Source organism: Protopterus annectens, chromosome 8.part1 (assembly GCF_019279795.1).
Source record: "Protopterus annectens isolate FY-2018-M chromosome 8.part1, PAN1.0, whole genome shotgun sequence".
NCBI classification, from domain to species: domain Eukaryota; kingdom Metazoa; phylum Chordata; order Ceratodontiformes; family Protopteridae; genus Protopterus; species Protopterus annectens.
The window spans coordinates 107,699,406-107,724,801 of NC_056742.1; the positions used below are offsets into that span (position 1 = coordinate 107,699,406).

The window sequence follows — 25,396 nt, forward strand, 5'->3', positions numbered from 1 at the left end:
TATTTGAAGCTTTTGACAGTTTTTTGTGCAAGTATTTTTTTGTTCCTCTTATTTCTGTTTTAATCTTTCTGAATATCTTCTATCCAGAAATTCTAGGCTTCTTGCATAATGCTAACAATACATAATTTCTTTCTTATCCCCAAGAGTCTACTATATCATCTTTATGGCTCTTTTTTACCTTCAGTTTCTTGTGTTTTTGTGGACTACTACTTTCTTCTACCATGGGGAGCATCCTCCCCCTAAGCCTAGCCTAACCTTATTGTTGGATTGTTTCTGTGTCCTTTGGATTCTACACTGCCATTTTTTCCTGTCCTATCCTGGCACCACTGCATACACCAGGAGTGAGCACTTTTTATGCTGGGACCTGTGTACTCGGCTATCTTTTTAATCTTTTAACCTACCTGTCTCCGTGACTTATGCTATATAAGATACAGTCTATATATCAGTATCATCTTGGTGAGATTTTGTAAAAACAGGGTCTACCTCGTGAAGGTACTCTTCAAGATTTAAGTATGAAATCAGTTTCAGGAATGTTATTCTCCTTTTCTTGCAGATTTCATCTCTCCATTCGGAATTCTACTATGAAATTGAATTTATCATTGGACAAAACTTTATATTCCATCAAACCCCTAAAATAAATTTAGAATATAGCAAACGCTGTAAAGATGTCAAATGAATAGTGGATAATAATTGGAACATTCTTAAGGCAGAACCAGATATTTCCAGTCTGATGGGAAGGGAACATTTATTCATATATAAAACTGCATCCAATGTCAGAAAATACAGTCAAAACAGGCCAGAATTTCAATAGGCAGTTTGGATGGATGTCAAAGTGTGGGTTTTGCAAACAGTGTTCATATGTTCTTGAAGCAGACACTTTGGACCTTGAAAACGGTGCAGGAACCATGGTACATTTTTGCAAGGGAAACTGTCAAGCTAAGTGAATTGTTTATTTAGCAAAGTACTTGACCTGCCCTGTATTTTATGTGGGGAAGAAAGAAAGAAGTTTGTGTAAAAGAATTTATGAGCACAATTATGATATAAGAAATAAGAAAGATAGCAATGCACTGTACAAACACTCTGTGAGTTGTATGCAGTTGATTTCACTTTGGGATTCTTGAAAAATAACCCCCAATGCCAGGAGAGGGGAATGGCAAACAGACTTGAGCATAAAGAGCTTTTATGGCAACTTAGCCTGAATGCCCTTAATTTTCCAAGACTGAATTTCTTTCCATTCAACCATTGCTTAAACTTAATGCCATGACATACATGCTAAACACTAGACATGAATATGTTTGTTTTGTTTTTGTTTTTTTTTTTTTTTTTTTTGCAAACTTGCAAACTGTTTTTTTTATATATGCATTTCTATCAAACACTTTTTAGGTACAAGTGATTTTTACTTAAAGGAAAGGTTTTAGTATGCATTTGTATTAACTTATTATTTATTGCTGTGCTTATTTCTGGCATAGTTCTTTAAAATTTTATTCACTGATCATGTAACCTATTATTCTTAATTGTACTTAACAAGCTAGTGTTGTATTTAAAAGGAACTCAAATGACAGAGTGACTTTATTCTGATGAAGTCTTTGCACAGGATGAAAGAGCTTAAGAAACAATATTTTTCTAGAACAAAACTTTTTGTGTGAATTGAATACTTGATGACCACCTTTTCTAACATTATTTTATATTTGGTTACCATATCTAAGTACAATTGCAAATTATTTTTTTTTAAATCCTGTTGCTCTTACTGCTTTTGGAACTCTCTAGCTATCCTTCATCCACATTACCCTTGCTTCTGCCTCCATGTCCTGGTATTTTATGACTTTGTGTCTCTGTACATAAGACACTATAGTCACCAGGTGTAGCAATTTCAATGATCAATGCTACTTTTGTCTTCTTTTCATGGGCTGCTATCTCTGGTTTTCTCACATCTACTATATGAACTGTTGGTAATGGGTGATCCCATGTGATATAAACTTCATCATTTTCTATAAAGAGTTGTGTCTCATGTTTCCAGCATTTTTCAAATACTTCAGTATTATAATGTTTACACAATCCCCAGTGCAACAGTTTTGCCACATCGTTATGCCTTTCAGTAGACATTCCTTTTGCCGTTAGTATATCACAACCAGCAACAAGATGCACGACTGTTTCCGATCCTGTTTTACAAATCTACATTTATCTGTTTCTCCCACATGCTCAATGGACTTTGTAAAGCAATGCGTATGTAGTCCACTATCTATGGCCACTAATATTAACCTTTCATCTTTTGGTTTAAATTCACCTCTCCTTAACCATTCCTGTGGGTTCGATCCCAATCAACATGAGGTTGTTCCAAGACTTTTCTGTACTTCCAGATGTATTTTTGCATTTTCCACATTTCTTTTTTTCTCATCTGATTTTATAGCCTTTCTTTTGTTTTTTGGCACATTCAGTTTCATTAATTCCAGCCATCCAAAATATTCCTAATTAAGTTTTATTCTCCTTTGTTTATGTTTTATTGTTTCTCCTTCAACAGTTCCAAAATATTTATACACTCCATCATGCTTAAGTTCTTTTATATCACATTCCTGTCCCAAACTGATGTTTTCTTGATGCTACAGCTTTCCTGCTTTAAAGGTTGCTTTTGCACATTTATCAATACCAAATAACATTCTTATATCATCTGAAAAAGTTTAAAGTTTTGACCACTGGTAGCTGTGCTTTCAATTCCTCGTCTGATGAACAGTTTTAAATCAACCAACTAAATGCAACAAATAAAACCACTCCAATGGCAGCCCAATGGTGCAAAAACAATCCAAGCATCAAAAACATAAACAACCACTGTACACAAGGAAATGGAGGTCTTTTATTGTAAAAACTAAAAAAACATATAAAAAATGGTAAGCACTTTTGCGACTAACATTGCTTCTTCAGACCATTAAAAAATATACATCCCCAAGTCATTTTTAAATACAAATCCCAATAGAGCATCAACCAATGAAATTTATGCCTTAATTAAAACACAATCAAACAATTGACAGTGCATATTAATGTTCTAAGATAGTGATAGTTACTGATTCTCTTGAGTGTTGCACTATTTGAACAAGCAAGCAATCTGCTCATTGCATTTGGTGAAATTTAATAAAGAAGTATTGTTCATTTTAATGGCTCCATGTGAGATGCAGTGTTCACTCAGAGTAGGTATGAGTATGTATAGTTTTGCATTACTTAACTCTAATTGGCAGACATGCATAGATGCACATTTTGATTGGCTGGTAATGCTACATTGAGTTTTTAGGATTGATATCTTGACACGGAGACAAAAGATTCCAAACATATGGGTGAAACAGTTTCTAAGCATTGACTGTATATGTGCTTTCAGCTTTCTGTTAAAATAGAAGAAAGTGGCGATTTTGACCACACAATGGATAGGATTATATCTTTGTAACATTAAGCAGGATAGCAAATACAGATGGGTTTTCTTGAATGTAACATTATTTGAATAAGTAAGCAATCTGCTCATTGTATTTGTTGGAATTCATATGTTCATAGGTTCATAGGTAGGTACTAGGCTATTGGTCCTGGGGCCTATACAATCCCAGCCAAAAAGGTACCCTGGCTTTTGCCACCCAAGAAAATTATTTTCCTGTGCCACTGTCGAGCAGAGCCACAGAGGTGATCCCTGGGGTGAATTTCCTATTTCCCATCCAGTTATTAAGATTTTTCTTGAAGAGTGCTAATGAGGAGCTTTGTTTGATATAGATAGGTAGTTTATTCCAGAGTATGGGAAGTCTCTGGGAAAGGAATCTATCCCTCCAGCATGTTCTGTTTATTGTGGTGACAAGGTTTAGGTCCCTAGAGCATGTAGCTTGGAGGGATTGGGATTTCTTTAAGTGGAGCATGTCCAACAGCTCTGGGTTTGACATAGCTTTGTATGTTAGGCAGGGATCACCTCTGAATAGTCGATATGCAATGGAGTAAAGCTGCAGTTTTTTGAGCCGGTCTGCATAGGGCATCTCTTTGAGGCCGGTAATCCTCCTTGTGAGGTATTTCTGTGGCCTTTCCAGTTGTTGTAGATGTCTTGTGAGGTACATACCAAAAGGGGCATTGTACTCTATAATGGGTCTAATAGTGATGAGTAGAGGGGAACAATGACCTCTTTTTTTCTGGATGAGAAACCTTTTGTGATGAGGTGTGCCACATAGAAGGATTTCTTGACTACTGTGGTGATGTGATTATCAAAGGAGAGACTACTGTCCACCTGTGTCCCAAGGTCTCTTATCACACTTTCGGTGTTAAGTATACTACCGCCTATGTTGTAGTTCATGGGTACAGAGTTTTTACCAAAGGGGATGGCAATGCACTTTTTGGCATTGAGCTTGAGGTCATGGCTTTGACACCAGGCATCTGTCTCAGTGAGGCCCTTTTGTAGGATGTCCACATCATTAGGAGTTTCAATTATGGCTCCTAGTTTGCAGTCATCTGTGAACTTCATTAGCCAAAGACATTCTGTGTTAGCCTGTACTTCAGAGAAGTAGATACCAAACAGGAGATGACCCAGGACTGAACCCTGTGGTACTCCACTTGTCACTGGTCTGAAGTCGGATTTGGAGTCTGCTACTTTCACAGTGTGGGTTCTGTCAGTGAGCCAGTTGGCAACCCATCTTGTGACATAGGGATTTATACCTAGTTTAGTGAGTTTATCTATAATTCCAGAGTGGGGGATGGTGTTGAAAGCCTTGGCAAGATCTAGATAGGCTGTGTGAACCACCTTACCCTTGTCTCCGGCTTTGATGACTGCTTCAAAGAAGTCTATCAGGTTTAGGAGATATGATCTGCCTTTTACAAACCCAAACTGGGTGGGGTCCAGAGTTTGGAGATTACCAATGTCTTTGTTTATAAGTTCCATGATGATACGTTCCATGGCCTTGCAGACCAGGCTCATCAGGCTAATGGGGCAGTAGTTCCCGGGGTCCATGGTGGCTCCCCCCTTGTAGAGTGGGATAACCATCACTGTGCGCCATTCAGCAGGCACAAAGCCTGAGGTGAGGCTATTATTTAACATGGTACTTAGGTGGGGTGCCAGTTCATTCTGTAGTTCATGTAGAACGCAGCCTGGGATGTTGTCTGGTCCCATGGATGCTATGTTCTTGGCTTTGCAGAGTGTGTTTTTTACCTGTGCAGCCGTGATTACAGGAACTTTGCATTCTTCCAGTATAGAGATGGGCTCTTTAGGGGGTGAGAGGGGGGTAAAGTTAGCACTGAACCTATCTGCCAGGATGTTGGCAATAACAGTTGGGTCTGTATATTATAGGTTCTTAGGTTCATAGGTTTATACTAGGCTATCTGCCCTAAGGCATTTATAAGCCTAGCTACTGTGCCCATTAGTTGACACAGAGATGATTCGATCTCCCATCCACAGGTCTAGATTTCTCTTGAACAGAGTCAGCGAGGTGCTCTGCCTCACATGGACCAGGATTTATTTGGATTTTTGAGGTGGAGCATGTCCATTAAGGCACATGTCACCTCTGAGCAGACTGAATAGAGCTGGAGTTTCTTCAATCTGGCAGCATATGGCAGATTTTGAGTCCTTTATTTTTTTGGTGAGGAACTTTTGGGTCTCTCCAATCCACTGCAGATTGCAGATGGTGAGATACATCCCCAATGGGGCATTGTACATTGGTCTGATGATAAAGTGAAGGTACAGGGGAACAATGACCTCACTAGATCTGGATGTGGGCAATGTAGAAGGTCTTTGAGTGTCAACAGCAGCAATTATATAAGCTTAAAAACCTGCCTCACTACACCCACACTCCCCCACTGGCCCTTTGTTTCACAATTTTATTTCCCAACATTATTATTGCATGTCCATGTACCTGGGTCAGTTCTCAATCTCTCCAGGTCCAGATAATGGGTCAATCTGAAAGCATGTTATAATGCCTCTGGCCCCCGCCCCCTCTCCCAACCCACATATTCCCAATATTAAGTAGAGATGCAGTTATTTAGCCAAACTGAGGCTCTCTCTCTAGCTGGACAACTGGAAGACTGCAACAGGAGAAGCTAACTACACACACCACAAAACCCTCCTCCACAATAACAGCCCTACCACTTGAAGATGCACACTGAAAGCCAACAAAGACATGAGCTCTCCTCTGAAAATATTTACCTAAAGGAGAGGGTCACAGTAAGCTATCTATCATAACACAAGTACAAATATGACACAGTCATTGTCCATGCTGGTGTGAACGACCTGAGATGTACCTCCCTGGACTACATGAAAAGAGACATAGAGGAGCCATATTTAGTGCCATTGTGTTGTAACTCAGAGCAGATCTGAGTGTTGCCATTGAGATTCTTGACATAGCTATAGAATGCTTTGTGGTTGTCTTTAGAATCAGTGGTGATTTTGTTTTCATAACTAGCTTTGGAGGATTTTATCAGGCACTGCAACTTCTTACTGAGGCTGACCAGGAAGTTCCGCCACTCATGAGATTTTACTATCTTTTGCAACAGTTTCTTCCTTCTGTTGTACAGTTTGTTTATGGCAAGGGACAACCAGATTGGCTTCCTTTTTTTGGAGGATAGTGTCTTGGTACTGTTTGGGATAGCACGATCCATGCACTCATGTAAGTGCTTATAAAGTGCAATTGTGTAGGATTCAGTAGTCGTAACTGTATTGTCTATCTGCATGGGTGTCATGAAGTTCTCCACTTCTGTCTTAAGAAGCATGAAGTTGGCTTTGAAGAAATTTTTTACCATGGTTTCCTTAATGGGGGGTGGGGGCAGGATGTGGATATCTAGGGTGATTAGCTTACAGTCGGATCGGACCAATGAGGCGTTGACTTCAGGTGTGGAACACCAGTCACTCATGTTGGTAATGACTAGATCTAGGATATTGTTGCCCCTGGTGGGGGTATGGATAAGTTGATCCAGGGCATTGGAGTTTATGAATTCCAGAAAGCGTTGAGTGAAGGAGTTGGTACATGAGTAGTTTTCCCAGTTAATGGTGGGGTAGTTGAAATTGCCCATTATTAGGGTGTTTTGTTGAACCCTAATATTTTCCAGTACATCAAGAAAAGAGGAGTTGGAATCCTGGGGCATGGTGGGTGATATGTAGCAAGCTACAACTTGGATTGCAGTTTTGCCCAGAGTTAGTTGCACTTGGATAACCTCGGCTGCATTATGCTGAACAACTAGCCAGGAGGTATGGATATCCTTAATGAATATGGACACACCTCCACCTTTGGTGTTCTGGTCCAGGTTACATGGCCGAAAAGTGTGGTATGAGTTATAGCCTGGTAGTGCAGGGGTGCTCTCTGGAGCCTTGAACCAGGTCTGAGTCACTGCACAGATATCGATGTTCTCCATTTTAAGGAGTGCCTAGAGTGAGTGCATTTTGAGATTTTAGACTTCTAGCATTGAGTAACATCACCCTCAATTTTTGCTTGCCTGTTCCTGTTATGGTGGTGAATTTAGTCATTTAGAAGAAAACTCATAAATTCAGTAAAGATGTATTGTTTATTTTATCTTCATAATGGCTCCATGAGAGTTATATTGTTCACTCGGAGTAGGTATGAATATGAATTGTTTCCCATTACGTAACTCTGCTTGGCAGATATGTATAGATACAAAATTTGATTGGTCAGTAATGCTGCATTGAATTTTTATGATTGATGTGTCATTTTATTATAATAAAGGTTCCTAATGTTTTTGATAGGTCAAAATTTTTAAGACGATTTTTGATTGGTAGATAACTATCTTAGAACATTAATATGCACTAATTGTTTGCATTTTAATTGAGGCATGATTTTTATTGGTTGATGTTCTGTTGGGATTTGTATTTAAAAATGATCTGAATAAGCGACGTTAGTAGCGAAAACGCTTACCGTTTTTTTATATGTTTTGTCATTTTTACTCCATTTCCTCATGTACAGTGATGGTTTGAGTTTTAAATCATCCACAAAAAGAAGATGAGAAGTCAATATACTTTGCTTTTTTCTGGGAGCCGAATTGTAGCCATGACCTGATCTGTTAAGTAGACAAAAGTAGACAACTTAACGGGTTAAGGGCAAGACAAAAGAGCAGCGGTGACAAAGACTCACACTGGAATATCCCCCTTTGAATTTTTATCCCTGGAATAATAATTTGCCCTTTAACATGGTTTAACTGCAAAGTGGTTTGCCACTGTTTCATGGTCACTGTAATGTAATCAGTCAGTGTAGGGTATATCTTATACATTTTTAACCACTCTTTCATCCATGAATGCTGAATACTATCATATACTATTTTGTAGTTGATCCATGCCGTACTTAGATTCTTCCCCTTTTCACAGTTCTCTTTTAGGACTTTAATAACAAATTATCCTTTGTTCCATATGACTTTCTTTTATTACCCTTTTGTTCTATTGCCATGATTGAGTTTTCTTCTAAATGACTATAAACTATGTCAGCATCAACTCCAGTGTATAGTCTATGCATTGTCAGAAACCAAGTTATTGGCCTGTAGTTTTTGGGTTAGCTTGTTGGTTCACTCTTAAGTAAGAGTATTGTTTTTTCTGTTTTTAACCAGGTTGGTGTCTGTTTGGGGTGAACATATAAATAGTTCCTACTCATGGCTAAATCTTCATGTTAAGATGTTAATACTTTTAGCCAGAAGTTAGGTACTGCATCTGGACCTTGGGATTTTCAGTTAGGAGCTTTTTAAACTTTGTTTCAATCTCTCTGGCTGTTATTTTATCACATTTCATATCTTATTCATTCGAACTTCTTATTCTTTCTTCTACTTCTTCTACCCATTCAGCATCTTTGCTATGTTCCACAGGAACTGCTATACAGGAATGCATTTTATCCTTATCTGTTTTTTTCAAGTTATGACTCTTCCATACAAAAAAATGAAAAGCAAAAAGGCTTTTGTGTGATATTACGATGCAGGGTGCAGCATTTGTATTGCTGAGTATGGCTGAATGCACAGTGTTGCATTTGTTAGCCGTTTTGTATTTCTTAAAACTAAGGCCAGCTTCAGTAAAGCTGTATACTTTATTAGCCTTTGCTTTGCTGCTAAAGATGAATTGCAGTGGCTTGCAGCATCACACACATTTACTAGTGCTTTACTGTCTAGTGCTCTCTTATCCTGTTTAAGGTTAAGATAAGTTAAGGGATCAAATGACACTACTTTAAGTTTTGATACAGGAACACTGTGTACAACATCTAGTAATTAAGTATGGAACGAACAGTGATGTGTATTATAGGTTGAAGCTTTACACTTGCTCATCCACCCCATGGGCATCAGGAGTAAGGGGAAAATAAAAGCACTTCTGATGTTACTTACTGTGGTAACCAGTGCATTTACACTTCCCTGCAATTTTCTTTATGAATTGTGAGCTGCATTTTGTGTTGCATCACTGATCATCATCATCATCATCTTCATTTTCATCTTCTCGGTGTCGGTCAATATTTTCTCTGTATATAGGATAGCATCTCTTTTCAAACAAGATTGTTTATGCGGGGGTTGAGCTTTTATTGGAAGATATTTGCTGAATTAAAATGAAATTCAAACAAAAGTGTTCAGCAAAAAATAATGGGCAGGAGACTGTGAGTGATGCATACTAATACTGAAGAGAATATAAACCAACAGTTTAAACCTGTACAACTATATGGGCACAAACTGGACACATTTGTGAATAAAAATTGTGTTTTTTACTGAATGTATGGTGTTTCATAATATTAAACATTTATTAAATATCTTTCTAGGCTGTGTTTCTCTGGAGCCAGAGAAGGTCACTTGCCTAGTTTACTTGCAATGATTCACCTTAAGCACTGCACTCCAATTCCAGCTCTTCTAGTTTTTGTAAGTATTCATACTTTTTTGTTTTATAATACGTATTTGCTTATTTCCATATTTTACTTGTTTATATAATTAACCAAAGTGGAATACAATATTTCATTTAGTAGGATATGTGCTAAGAACATACTAAAGTTTCAACTTGCAGTACTTTCATTAGAGTTTAACTTTTATTTCATTATGCACTAAAATTGATCTGTTATGCAGCAGTATAAATGTAATCATTTGAGAGTTAGATGCATTATTTTTTCTAATGCTTACTATATACCTAAAAAATAGTTCTGTGAAATTTCCAGACAGAAAGCAAGTGAACAGCGTAATCAGAAGGAACACAGTTTTACTCATTACTGCATTAACAGCATTAAATTCTCAAGACATTTTTTTCATTGTATGGGGAAAGTGCAAGCCTTATCAACCATGCCTAATGCTAATTAATATGAGAATAGTTCTGGTGATTCTGCATAGCATCTTGACTGATATCATTTGCATAGGTGATTATAAAATGTATTCCAAATAGAGTTCAGAGTTCAGATAGGTTTCTGCTATGTCAGAGAAAATCAGATAAAGCATTCAATCGACAAACACCAAAAAACAACAAGTTAAATGCTTGCTGCCTCAGACTCCACAGGAAGACACCATCAGGCGGATCGATAAAAATACTTTTTTATTGTAAAAAACACATGAATGTTGAGCGCTTTCATCCACTGTAACGTGGACTTCATCAGAATGATGAAAAAACAGCATGTTGACGGCTTTTAGTGGCTGGTGTATAAAAATTCACAAATCCTCTAAATAATAATGCACAATGCATGACGCACAATCTTAATTTATAGGGAGAGCCCTTTGTAAGTCAAAAAACATCACCAATCATTTTAGTTACCTTATCTGAAAAAATGTAATAGAGGTCTTGAGGTCATTCGCGATTGTCCAGCTGTTAAACTGTGTTTTTCAGGTCTACAGTTGAAAACAGAACAAGTACAGACATCACAGAATTACCAAAAGACACTATTCATGCACAGTCATCCTCTACTGCTTTTGATATCATATATTAGGGTCAGAGAGCCATTGCGTACTACAGCGCATCAGTGCTACCAAAACTGTAGTCTGATGGCTCTTGTCATTTCCAACATAAGGCAGCTTCCATTCAGTTATTACTTTCTTTTTGTGATTTTTGCCACATTTAATTTAACAGAGTAATATAAGGTTGTGTCTTTGTAGTCTTTCTTTACATATTCCTATTGTTTTTAACAGAACAGTATTTTTGTTGAAAATAAGTAGAATGCATATTTATGTGTTATACTTGCCATTGCTCTTGTAGCCCAGATTGTGTCTGAAAAGTGTCTATGGACTGGTCCACTCTCCTGCTCAGCAAATGATAGAATAATATACAAGCAGAATAAACCATTGTTACAATATCAGCAACAGTCCCACCAGTACACCAGATAAACGCTCTTGTTCAGCGAGAGACAAAGGTAACTGCATAAAACATATCAGGACAAGAGCGAAGCAAAAATCTTTCATGACATAAGGAAGAAATCACCACATAATGCTCTAGCTAAGCATGTAGCACACCTAGGAGAGGGGCACACTTTCAAATTTAGGGTCTTAGAATCAATACTGCCCAATGTAAGAGGTGGGGACATTAGAAATCATACTGAAAGTAAAGAAAGCCACTGGATTATTAGGCTGAGGGCGGATAGAGGCCATGGGCTGAATGAAAGAGCCTCTATCAAACCGATGCTTAAGAAACGTAGGAATATTAAGTTTCAATAGCCACCCATATATTATTCATATTTATTGAATAATAATCCTTATATACTTTTATCTTTTATTCTATGATCTAAATGTTTGTATGTGCACATTTTTATATGTATAGTTGCTAATTATGAATGTGGAAATTAGTACTTAGTGATATCTCCACCATGATTGCATTATACATTTATATCTTATTGTATATATTATATATATGCACCTACAATAATATGATGTCTGAGTAACTTTCATTTTTGTTTTGTTATGGGATGTTTTGCTCAGAATGCTTATGTAAGTGTATGTTTTTATTTACACATATATTTTTTAATTGATTAATTAGCTTGTGGCTATGATAGGCTGGCTGAGGTTTTGAAATGTATTTAAATGTTTTAGTTTACTGGTCTTAGTTACATCGATCTGAAGAAGCTCTATTGGGTGAAAGCGCTAATCTCTCTGACTGGTTCTTAACAATAAAAAAGTTTTACAAAAGGAAATTTGCTGAAGGACTTTTGCTTTGTCAAGGAAAATTGCTGAAAGATTTTTGCTTCGCTCTTGTCCTGATACGTTTTATACATTGTTACAATATATTTATTTAGCCACATGGGTTTCTTAATGGCATATTCATCTCCTAGCAGTGTTTCAGCTTTATTTTATTAAGGTATCAGGTCTGTTTGTTGAACACAGTCGGTTAACTTGATGGACATAATTAGTAGGACATGCCAAAGGAATATTTTACCCAAAAAGCAGCCCCAAATCTGAGATTGTAATATCTGGATATCTTCTCCTTGATGTAATGATGACTGAGTTTATAATATGTACTGTAGGTGGATAGAAAACATATTTATTTGTGAGGTCTGTAATATTTTTTAAATGTCCGACAGTACTTTGTAGAAATATGCCCACTGAAAACAGGGACTTGCATTTCAATTTTTATTGTAATTTTTTTCGTAGTGGAGATAAGCCCACATTATGTCCCCTTCAAGTAACCAGGGAGCACCATCTAGTTAAGCAAATTACACATATTAAGTTATATGCGCATACACACATACACGTATGTGTATTTTACTATTATAATGTCCTTAGCTGAAATGTTATTTATTAAAATATCAAGTGCGAAACATCAGTACAGCTGGTAAATGGTGAAAACTAGAATACAGGACATTAAATAGTCAAATGTGCATAAATTTGCATAGCATGGACTCATGCTAATATGTTAGCTATTAAAGTTACAGATGGGTAATGAGTAAACATGGGTAATGTGCTGTACGTGTGCTCACTTTGCATTCAGTAATGCTATATTTATCAAATTTATCTTGATGTGCTCGGTCTATTTATACACTGATAGTGCAGTGATCTAGTTTTCTGTTATCAGTGTCACAACTGATATGTTACACACAAGGCTAGTTATGACTAAGTGACTTTATTTACACTGTTCAAATCAGTAGCTGGATACCTGTACAGGTAAACATATGGTTTCTTAGCCTTTTGCCTGCTTATATCACTATAATGCATTACCTTTATATTATATATGTCCTCAGTCCAGTGTAATAACAATTTGTCTATGTATGCAATATAATGCATAATCCTTCTCAATGCACTGAATTACATGTATTAATAATAAAGTTGGAATTAATGAGAAACTGCGGTACATTTTCTAATGAATGGAAACAGATATGCTTGACACATGTAGGAAAGGATCGAATAGTTATCAGTCTTTATTCATCAATGTCTTTTAAATCATTTGGCAATGTGATATTTATTTAGGGAAAATTTTGAGAGTGGTCAGACTATCGCTGTAGCAGGTATACTGCGAGATAATCCGACACAGATTAACAGATGGAATGAGACAATCAACCCCACTGGAGACTTTACTAAGTGCTTCTGGTAGCTTATACAGTACTGCATCTTTGAAAAAAGAATAATGAATTATTGAATATAGAAGCTTATTTGTACAGGTTGAAAATAAATATAGCAGGGGAAAAAATGACTGGGTATTGCACCAAAACCAAACCAAAAAAAAAAAAATACTGAAAAATGGAAAGGCAGGTGCCTCAGTAGAAGTACTGTTCCAGAAGAGGAACTTGTAAAGTCATCTCGTCACCACCCTATCTCAGGTGCTGATGGCAGGTACTTGTGAAGCATACCTCTCAATCTCTCAGTGCAAGAAACATGGACAAAGCCTAAAATAATGGAGTGACAAACACTCAAAATTAGGGGCTTATTTTAAATATCCCTCTTTATAGACTTAGAAGGTGGCAAAAATTACGAGTCGTGTTAGTATGTATTTTCTAAAAGATATGAAGGCTGAAATTCAAATGTGTTCCATTATTTAGTGACTTCATTCATTAGTTATTTGCCAGAAAACTGCAAGTTGTGTGAGGGAACAGACCAAAAATATGAGGCAAAAATCTGGACAGTTGAGGGGTATGATGTGAAACAAAAACATTAATTAAGCATTGTGCTGCTGATAGTGCTGACGAACCTTGTAAAACTGAGCAGAAGTTCTGGCCAGTAAATGTTCAGAAGCTGCTAATCAAGTGCACAACATCAAATCGCTAATAGAATGTGTTCAGTCCGTTAGGCAGATGTTCATTCAGTCAGTGTGTTAAACAACGTTCATGTACTTCAGCCTGACATGTTGCCCTTACACATATACATATATTGTTCCACACTGGACCTTGAGTATCTCTAATGCACAGAGCTAAGAACAAGTGTTGCTATGGATCCTGCAGAGGGCAGGTTCTTTGGAATGATACAGTGGGATTCAATGGTGCTGAGAGTCAGTTTATCAAATCTCAAGATAGTACAGTTTGATAGTTCAGTGCATTAAATTTACAAGGTAAACACATACACACATATATACATATATATATATATACATACAGACCCTTGCACATATAATATATATAAATCCTTCCACATATACATATATCATTCCACACCAAATCGTGAATATTCCTAATGCAAAGACCTAGGAACAAGTTTGTATTTTTTGCTAAGCAGCTTACTCCTCCTAAGACATTTATTTTTCAGTGTGGTTATTTATTTATTTTTTTTTCTAACTAGGTTTCTCCCACTAAATTGATGACAGATTTACATGGGAGAAAATAACATGTAAAGAAACATAGAGACAGTGGATATTAGTCATTTAGTCTTTAACAGCGTGTATCTTTGAGGTGAAAAGGGAAGTCTATCGTCCATGAAATATCTTGACATGGTAAAAGTAGGCAGATGAGTATCTGCCTGGAAAAAAAACAAAGCAAGCAAGATGGAAGACAAACACCAAGGAAACAAAAAAATAGATGGATAGAATGAAATAAGTAAGTGGAAGAGTGGAAGGCAAGGAAAGAAAATGAAAGTCATAACTGTGGTCTGGTATTGTAGACTAAATCCCGAATGATGCACCTAAAAGCCAGCTAAAGGCATAGAAAAAGGTGTCATTGGGACATCACAGTAAAGATTTAAAATGTACAGAATCAGCACCATAAGCTTTGAATATACATTGTATGTATCAGTTGTGACAATAGTGCATTTAAAAGTAATGACCACTTTTCCATAAAAAGTCTAGTTTTGAGTATTTCATTTTGATATTTAAATCAAAGTAATTATAACTTATTTTATAATCTTTTTGCAGTGTTCCACAACCATTATTATTATGCTTGTTGGTGAAACCTACACACTGATTAACTATGTGTCATTTATCAACTACCTCTGTTATGGAGTAACAGTTTTGGGACTCCTCGTACTTCGCTGGAAGAAGCCCAAAGCATACCGACCTATAAAGGTAAAAACAAGCTGTAAGCAAGGCTTGATAATTAGGTGCATGATAAATATTATAGTAGTAAAGTTTGCTTAAGTGTAGATTGCTCTTACTTTACTTATATATAACTGATGGATTTGGTCACTTGGGCTTCAGTATTTTAGCCAGATCACATTGGCATAAGCTGCATAAATACTTGCCTTTCTTATATTGCTAGAAATGTCTGTTTATGTTGAAAAAGGTAGTGATATAAAAGTTAGTGTGTGTGTGTATTTTTTTACCATATTAGTAACATTAACTATCTGTCTATATCCATACACATAATATATATATATATATATATATATATATATATATATATATATATATATATATATATATATAGACACACAAACATATGAATATATGTATATATAAGTGTAGGACACCCAATCAAATGGACACAATGCTGACATCTGTTAGGCCAACACTGCTGGGTCAACACAGACAGATGGTCAACACGTGTGAAAGATCGACAATCCCTAGGTAGTGCAATATTCCCTTTCACTGGGAACTGTGCAATCTCAGATTTAGTATACATAATTAGCTGAGGGTGTGGGGGTGCAGGGGGGGGGGTTCCTCCCCTGCAAAAACACTAGCCATTGGTTTAGTCCACTCTGGGCTAATCCCCACAGCATGTGCAGAAAATTTCAAAATTTGTTCATTTGACATTCTGATGTTGATATGCTGGGTGTTAGCATTGTGCCCATTCAATTGGCTCTCCTACACCCATATATATATATATATATATATATATATATATATATATATATATATATATATATTCACTTTGTTGTTGTTGTGTCTTTCAGCTTTTCCTAATTTCAAAATTTCACAACATCAGCGTTCTAAATACCAAAGCTCAGAACATTAAAGTTATGAAATCTTGAAACCTGAGAATGGAGATCACTGTATAGTGAGGAACCAGAACTTTACCATTCTCTTCATTGCAGTGCGATCTTATAGTTGATATATTTAAGTTGCAAGGGGTGTGCAGGGCTTGTCCTCCACATGGGGAGTGTAGGGGGCCTTGCCCACTGCAAAGATGTAATTTGTGATGTTTTATTGTTTTAGTTTTTTTTTTTTTTTCGAGATTTCACAACTTCGATGTTCTGAGCTTCAGTTTTTAGAACATCAATGCTGTGAAATTTCGAAATTACAAAGTGGACCTCTATATATATATATATATATATATATATATATATATATATATATATACACACACACACACACACACACATATATATATATATATATATATATATATATATATATATATATATATATATATATATATATATATATATATATATATATAGAGAGAGAGAGAGAAAGGGACAGAGGTGTAAATATATATGTGTGTATTTTTTTGAAGATGGTGTTCATGAAAACAGAGTTGTCTATAGACTGCTAGCTAGTTATACATGTATGGAATGCAAAAACACTATTTGCATGTAATAAAAAAATACCTGGTTAAATGCAGAAGTAGAGTTGTACTCACACTGTATTTTTGTAGTTAGGTGAAATGTCATTTTGATGGGTATAGAGACTGAATTTCAGAAAGTAACTTTTGTAATTTAATGTAAGACTGGATTTGTTGTGAGCTATGAGAGTAGGTGAGTGTGGTAGCTCCTCCTGTGCTATTTGCATGGGGTACACCACTAACACTGAATAATTTATCAGCAAAGCATATATATATCATGACAATTTGAAAAGAGTAACATCACCCGAGTCATTGTTGGAGACGAAATAAGCACAACTCTAGCAGAACTAGTCAGAAGGTTGGTGAAACCAATGACAAAAGCTGAATTAGAACAAAAAAAATGGCTGTTGTTGGCCTTTAATCTCGAAGATTCTGTTTGCTTCTCCAGAACCAGCCTGATGGAAAGAAAATGCAGTTATCCTTGTAGCCCTATCTGCTAATGCTAAAAACAGTGCATGAAATTGTACAAGAAGTCAAAGAAATGCTAATGCAAGAAAAACATTTTGATAGACCTACAAAAGAAATGACTAATCTGCATCCAGGACAAATAGCATACAGCAGGATGTGGCATGGATTTCATTGGTGGTTAAGTAAATTCAAGATACCACATATTTCAAACCAATAATATTAAGAGATAATGGAGGAACTGCAGCTGTTTTAGTAGGTAGCTATAGGAAAGGACAAGAGAGGAACCCCACTGACATGAATAAGATTATGTGAAACACAAGCACTCAGGTCACTCCAGAACAAGTACAAATATGACTCTGTCATTGTTCATGTTGGTGTGAATGACCTGAGACGTACCTCCCTGGACTACATGAAAAGAGACATGGAAGCGCCCTCTGATCATGTAGCCCAGGCTGGTATGACCCTGACCCTGAGTAGCATCCTACCCTCACCAAGAATGATACCTCGGTGTAAAGAAAAAATGATCAATTTCAACAATTGGCTAGGCTTCTGGTGTCATTCAAAGAGGATCCAGTGTCTATCAGCCTGGGATGACATGCTCGACAAGCTGCATTGCTTCGCAAGAGATGGCTTGCACCTGTAACCCCTAGGCTTTCGAATACTGGCCAAGGCTCTTGCTGCCCCCATAGTGCCTTTTTTAGGCAAGGCTCAAAAGTCAAACCCACCTCTGTAAACAGCACAATTAACAAAAAACTGAGGGTTATGCTACTCAACGCCAGGAGTTTAAATCTCAAAATGCACGAGCTCAAAGCACTCAGTATGGAGAATGTCAACATCTGTGCAGTAACTGAAACCTGGTACAAGGCTCCAGAGAGCACCCCAGCACTACTGGGCTACAACTCATACTACATGTTTCGGCCACAGAACATGGACTGAAACACAAAAGGAGGGGGTGTATCCATATTCATCAAGGATACCTACACCTCCAGGTTAGTGGTGCAGCATGATACCTCTTAGATCATCCAGGTGCAACTAACAATGGGCAGATCTGCAGTGCAAATTGTGGCCTGCTGCAGATCACCCTCCATGACCCAGGACCACCACTCCACCTTTCTGGAGACACTGGAAAACATAAAGGTCTTACCGAACTCCCTGATATTGGGTGATTTCAGTTACCCTACCATTCACTGGGAAAACTACTCGAGTACAAATTCCCAGGCCCAGCGCTTCCTGGAATTCATCAGCTCAAACGCATTGGATCAGCTGGTAAACTCCCCTACCAGAGGTGAAAACATATTGGACCTGGTCATCACCAATATGGGCGACAGGTGTTCCACACTGGAGGTCAACTTGTCACTGGTTAGATGAAACCATAAACTAATCACTCTGGATGTCCACACCCCACCATCACCCCCAACTAAGGAAACCACAGTAAAAAACTTTTCTAAAGCAAACTTCACCTTACTTAAGACAGAGGTGGTAAGTTTCACAGCCCCCACGCTAAAGGATAATGCTCCCCAAGATGCAGAAACCTTTACAAATGCACTCTATAAGCACCTACAAGGATGCATGGATCATGCCATCCCTAGCAAAACCAAGACTCACTCCTCTAAGAGAAGGAAACCAGTTTGGTGGACCCCTGCATTAAACAGGCTATACAATAGAAAGAGGAAACTAGTTCAGAAAAAAAGCAAATCCCAAGAAGGAAAGACATCCCTGATCAGTATCAGTAAGAAACTAAGGTCCATCATGAAATCATCCAAGGCTAACTTTGAAAGAAAAATAGCCAAGGATTCAAAAGATAACCACAAAGCCTTCTTTAGCTATGTTAAGAATCTAAGTGGCAACTCACAGATATGCACTGAACTAGTGCAAAAAAGCACAAAATATACTGAACCTACTGATATTGCCAAAATCCTGGCAGATAGATTCAATGCAAACTTCACCCCCTCTCACCTCCAAAAGGGTCCACAGCAATACCGGAAAAGTGTAGTGTTCCAAAAATCACAGACACACAGGTGAAAACAGCCCTTTCAAAAGCCAAAAACACAGCATCAATGGGACCAGATGGTGTCCCAGGCTGCGTCTTGCACGAACTACAGAACAAACTAACCCCCCACCTAAACATGCTGTTCATCCTCAGCCTCTCCACAGGCTACATGCCCATAGAATGACGCTTAGCAATGATTATTCCTCTCCACAAAGGATGGGCCACAACTGACCCTGGTAACTATCGCCCCATAAGCCTGACTAGCCTGGTCTGCAAGGCTATGGAACGCATCATCATGGAACTCATTAACAAAGACATTGGGAACCTCCAAACACTTGACACGACCCAGTTCAGCTTTGTTAAGGGCAGATCATGCCTACTAAACCTGGTTGACTTCTTCGAGACAGTCACCAAGGCCACCCATAGATGAGGGAAAGGTGGTTCATACAGCCTACTTTGACCTCACCAAGGCTTTCGACACCATTCCCCACTTGGGTATTACAGAAAAACTCACCAGTCTGAACAGAAACCCCTACATCACGAGATGGGTTGCCAACTGGCTTACAGACAGAACTCACACAGTAAGAATAGTGGGCTCCAGGTCCGAATCTAAACCAGTCACAAGTGGTGTCCCGCAAGGCTCAGTCCTGGGACCCCTATTGTTCGGCATATACTTCTCAGAAGTACAGGAAAACACAGGAGGACTATGGCTAACCAAGTTCGCCGATGACTGCAAACTGGGAGCCATAACTGACTCTCCGGCTGACACAGACATCCTCCAAAAGGGTCTTACTGAGACGGACACCTGGTGTCAAAGTCATGGCCTCAAGCTAAATGCCAAAAAATGCATAGTTATCCCATTTGGGAAAAACAGAACACCCATGAATTACCACATAGGTGGCAGCCCCCTTAATACAGAAGAGGTAATAAGAGATCTGGGGACCCAGGTAGATAGTAATCTCTCCTTTGACAATCATATTGCCGAAGTAGTTAGGAAATCCTTCTATGTTGCCCATCTAATTACTAAAGGGTTTGCATCTAGAAATAAAGAGGTTATAGTGCCCCTCTACTCGTCACTCATTAGACCTATCATAGAGTACAATGCCCCATTTGGGATGTACCACTCAAGACACTTCCAACAGCTGGAAAGACCACAAAAGTACCTCACCAAGAGGGTTACTGGCCTCAAACATATGTCCTATGCAGCCCAACTGAAAAAACTCTGGCTGTACTCAGTGACATAACGCTTACTCAGAGGTGATCTCTGCCTGACTTACAAAGCCATGTCCAACTCAGAATTGATGGACATGCTCCACCTAAAGAAATCCAAGTCACTGTGAGCCACACGCTCTAGTGAGCTAAATCTTGCCACAACAATAAATAGAACATGCTGGAGGGATAGATTCCTGTCACAGAGACTCTCCATGCTTTGGAACAAAATTCCAAATTACATCATGCAGAGCCCCTCACTAACACTCTTCAAGAAAAACCTTGACGAGTGGATGGGTAACAGAAAATACACCCCTGGGATCACTTCATTGGCTCTGCTTGACAGAGGATCAGTTAATTAATCAATGGGGTGGTGAAAGCCGACACACTCTGGCTAGGCTTATAAATGCCCTCAGGCAGATAGCCTAGTACCTACCTATGAACCTATGAACCTATGAAAAAAAAAAAGAGGAAAAATCCTGAGACTGACACAAGTGGTTTGAAACAAAGTCAGGAAGGTTAACTTTCTAGATAATGCAAAACAAGAAAAGGATAAAAAATCTTCACCAGCTTTATGCATCAACACTTCACAGTTAGCAATTTCATCCTTTTTCCACGTTTTGATTTGTAGTTTTCATTAATCTGCTATTTGTTTTGCACTTTTTATTTGTTTTTATCCTGCCTTTTTGTTTTGCAGTTTTCATTTGTATAAGATTTTTTTGTGGTTTTTCAGTCAGCTTTCTTTTAATATAACTTTCTAGAAATCCTACTTGTGAACATGATCCTGTCATTTAAATGTCTCTCTCATTGACATATGCCACTTAAAGAGGTACAGTAATCAGAAGGTGGCAGCAGGGGATCTGAACTGATGCGTACAATGTTTAGCCCCATACACTTAAATGATCTAGACAGAGTGTAATGTAAGACAGAGGGCTAAACACAACAAATGTGTGTAGGGATCAGGGCATCATTATGTTCATAATGAACTGATACGTACAATGTTTAGCCCCATACAATTAAAAGATTTAGATACAGTGTAATGTAAGACAGAGGGCTAAACACAACAAATGTATGTGGGGTTCAGTGCATCATATGTTCAATGAACACATGCTCAGTAACATTAGTATCAACTGTTATGTATAAATGCCCATTGTACATCAAAGGCCACCAAGGAAGCCAAACTGATGATGTAACTTGCAGCTCCTTAAGCAGTCAGAATGACCCGAAGAAATATATATATATATCTTAGATATACATTTTCTGTGATCATGGGTCACATTTAAACGTGACCACTATTTAACTAAATAACTATCCAGGTCAAGCAAAATCAAAGAACAATTTACCAGGTCCTATTAATAAACTAGTAAGCTTGACTGAGTTGAGATCTGCCATGTTTCATATGGCTTAAAGCATAAGTTCATTATGTTTGTGATAATATCTTTAGAAGATGAAAACCATACAAATGAGAATACATGAGCAGCTTTAATGAATCCACAATGCTCTGCTGTTTTTAGTTTTTGCTTCAGCACACCAAGCTATAACAGTCTGAAAGTAAAAACCATATTCACCATCTCTGTATTGTAATTTGATTAGATTTATTAATTTACGTGTTTGAGCTCATATGCTTTACTGGTAAGTTCAACAAGTATGATGACTAAATGCAATGAGTTAATACCAGTATGATAAATATAGTGAGTAAAAGCATGAATTTAACAGTCTGCTAAAAGTTTGAATTGGTGTGAGTCATCCAGAAATCTTCTGAAAGAGCCACAACAGATTTAGATACACTTCTCTGATAAAAAGTTACTTATATTCTCTTGAAAAGGTCCATTTTAGGGACTCACAAATATCTTATATAAATTAATAAATAGACTTTTTTGTTAGGTAAATGTGAAGTTCTCTGTTCACATATAAACCAAGACTGCAACAAAACTAGCGTACTCTACATATGTACTGTTTTTCTAAACGTAACTTTTATTTGAATCGTGCAAATAAAAATTACCTTGTGCTGCTGTTCAACTACTGATACATCTTCAAAATTGTTTAAATGTATTAGTCAAATACAAATCAATCAGAAATGAATTAATGCATGAGTCATTATAGCCTGTGAGTGACACTGGGTCCTTGGCACAGGGGATAAAGCCTTGCCTATGACCCAGATTTGATTAGAGACCTGGACGCTGGAGGTGATAATAGGTGATAGTGGGAGTAAGCAGTAAATATCAACAGCACACTTAAGAGAGGTGCAAAGGCAGCCCAATTTGTCCAAGGGTGTCATGGTGTAACAAGAAAATAGTTTAGTTTGAGTTAGGAATCTTAGCTCTGCCAAGTTATTATGATGGTTTAACCTTCCCTGGATTAGTGTGTACAAGAAAGTGCATACATGCATGCATATGTACATTCATACGTACATACATTCATACATACGGGGCTTTTCTATTGTAATTGTGCATATCAGCCACCATAGGAGGGACCTAGGGCCTTAAGACAGAAACCTTTGATGGCTACCTAGATGACACCCACCCCCATGATCAGGTCTTACCCTAACAGAGAAGAAATACACTAATAGTTGCAAAATAATTTTTGAATACAAAAATCATTATATTTCATGTAACACCATGAAAAAAGGTAAAAACCTAAAGAAAGTTCACCACCTGCTCTCCTCTTTCCCTCTCACAGTCACACTCTCTCCATCTCCTAATTTAATCCTTAAATTCTCTTCTTAACCTACCCTGCTAATGCCTTTGTGTAATCATTCAATGGTCCATGTAATCCTTAACTACAATCTTTAAAATTGATCTGTAATGCATTAAGTAATTTCATAATTTATTTACATTTTAATCTCATAGAACTCACTCATAAACTGTTTTCCTTGATGCATTGTATGAATTATGTATTATCTTTCTAATTAACTTGTTTTGTTATCTAAAAATTGTTTAATACTTGAAGCTTTTCTCCCCAGGCCACCACAGAAAAAGGGCTCTTCAGCTCAGTTGGACATACTTGGTCAGCAAATGTAAAATAAATAAATTAAATAAAATAAATAAAAATTAAGTATCAGCCATCTTAAAAATGTGGTTAAAATTAGGCCATCTTAAATTTTGCTAAACAATAGGATTCTTTATAAGTAATATCTGCTTGATGTCACCACCTCTTTCATTTCAAATATGTTCTACTATAATAAACCTAAAATAAAAAGTCTTGCATACTATTTCTATAAAATGTTTAGCTACAGAGCAATTTTATGACAACCAGTACAAGAATTTGGACTTATTTATTCCTTTGTAACACAGGCATGTAACTTTCTCACTCTCTCTAGATTTTTTAGATCATATTAAACAGTAAAATAAACTGTGGTTACTGGAATTGAACCTAGAATACTAGAAGTCTGGTGTCATGGATACAGCACCCCGGATTACAGCTGCTAAGAGCAGTGTATGGGCTACATATATTGCTAGCTCTGGCATCAGGCCATATTTCCTAAAGGTATGCTCCCACATCCATGCTTCATATTTCCAAAAAACATCCCATCACAGTTCTCAATCTGCAAACACTGAAAATAGGAATAAAGGTCCTTGAAAAGCAGGAACATCCAGCTAAAAATCTGGATATCTAGTTAGCATAATATTTGAATATCAAACAGTACATACCTATTCCTGTTCCTAGAGGTACATCGGCTACTACTCATTTAAAAAAAAATGTTTGCAACCCTTACTTCCACTCTGCCCTATCATGCTATATACCCTAGGTACCTTGTTTTTCAACACTGATCATCAAAACCTGTATTTCTTTGTACCTTTTGTTCTTTTTGTTCACATACATGATTTATGTATATTACTAGCTGTTCTTATTTATTCATATTCTTAATTTTGTATATTATTGCTTAAAGATTTTATTTTTTGATCCATGTATAAAATGTCATCATAGAATGTCATTATTTCTGTCAGCTGGAGCTTTTCTCCTTGGCTCTCCACTGAAAAAGGGTAATATGGCTCAGCTGGACCAACCCAGTTAACAAATGTCAGATAAATAAATAAAAAATATTTTAAAAAACATAGTGTGACAAAATGATGGAAAAAGTGAAGCAGATTGTCAAAGAAAATGTAAAATCCGTAGACTTTAATGAACTGTATTGTAAAATTCTGCCACACAACATCATTAATTTTTGCTTCAGAAAAAGGGACATGCAAGATGTGTGTACTCTTTCCTTAAATTATTGGTGCCATTAGTATGTTGGTCATGTAGTGTGGTTTTCTGTGTATTAGACAGTATAAAAAAATTGTGATGACGGGGATTTATAAAATTGTGTGAAGGGGTAAATCATACCTGAAAAAAAGGATATACCTCCAAAACCAGGGACATCTTGTGAAGGGGTAAATTAGGCCTGAAAATAGAAATGTTCCTCCAGAGTTGGGACATTTGAAAGGTATGCATTGCATTGACATTTAAACCTTGAACTGTAACACCTGGCAAGGGAAGACCATGTTTATTGTCATGAACTTTTTCTAAAACACCCTTGTCAGGTTGAGGGGAGACCCTGGAAGGGAGCCTCAGGTAACAATGATCCAAAACTCACTGAATCAAGAAGACCCTCTCTACACATAAGCCAGTAAGTAGTAATGTTCAAGCAATGAACAGGAGACTATATGGCACACTCATACTGGAACACTCTGTTCAAAGTAGGAGTCATGATGCCCCTCCCCCAAGCCTCTTGTCCTCTGCTGAAGCAAATGACTGGCTTTGTCTTGAGATACTTCTGGTAGAAATTAAACTCAATAATTGCAGAGATGAAAGCATATTTTACTGATGGACTTACCTCTAGGAGGCTGAGGCTGCAGCTTGCTCTCTGAGTTTAAATCCTTGTAATTAGCTGACTGGGCTTAGGATTTTATGATGGATCTTCCACTGATCTCATGAGAAACTTTTAAAAACG

The 25,396-nt window shown here is 37.3% G+C and overlaps 1 protein-coding gene across 1 annotated transcript in view; it reads left to right on the forward strand.

The window, feature by feature from the left end:
• SLC7A10 (solute carrier family 7 member 10) overlaps nucleotides 1–25,396 on the forward strand; it is a 363,114-nt gene that overhangs the window by 282,986 nt on the left and 54,732 nt on the right. Inside the window, exons 8-9 of the mRNA XM_044081727.1 lie at nucleotides 9,732–9,828; nucleotides 15,209–15,358. Of these exons, the coding sequence (XP_043937662.1) occupies nucleotides 9,732–9,828; nucleotides 15,209–15,358 (247 nt within the window). The remainder of the gene's footprint in view (nucleotides 1–9,731; nucleotides 9,829–15,208; nucleotides 15,359–25,396) is intronic.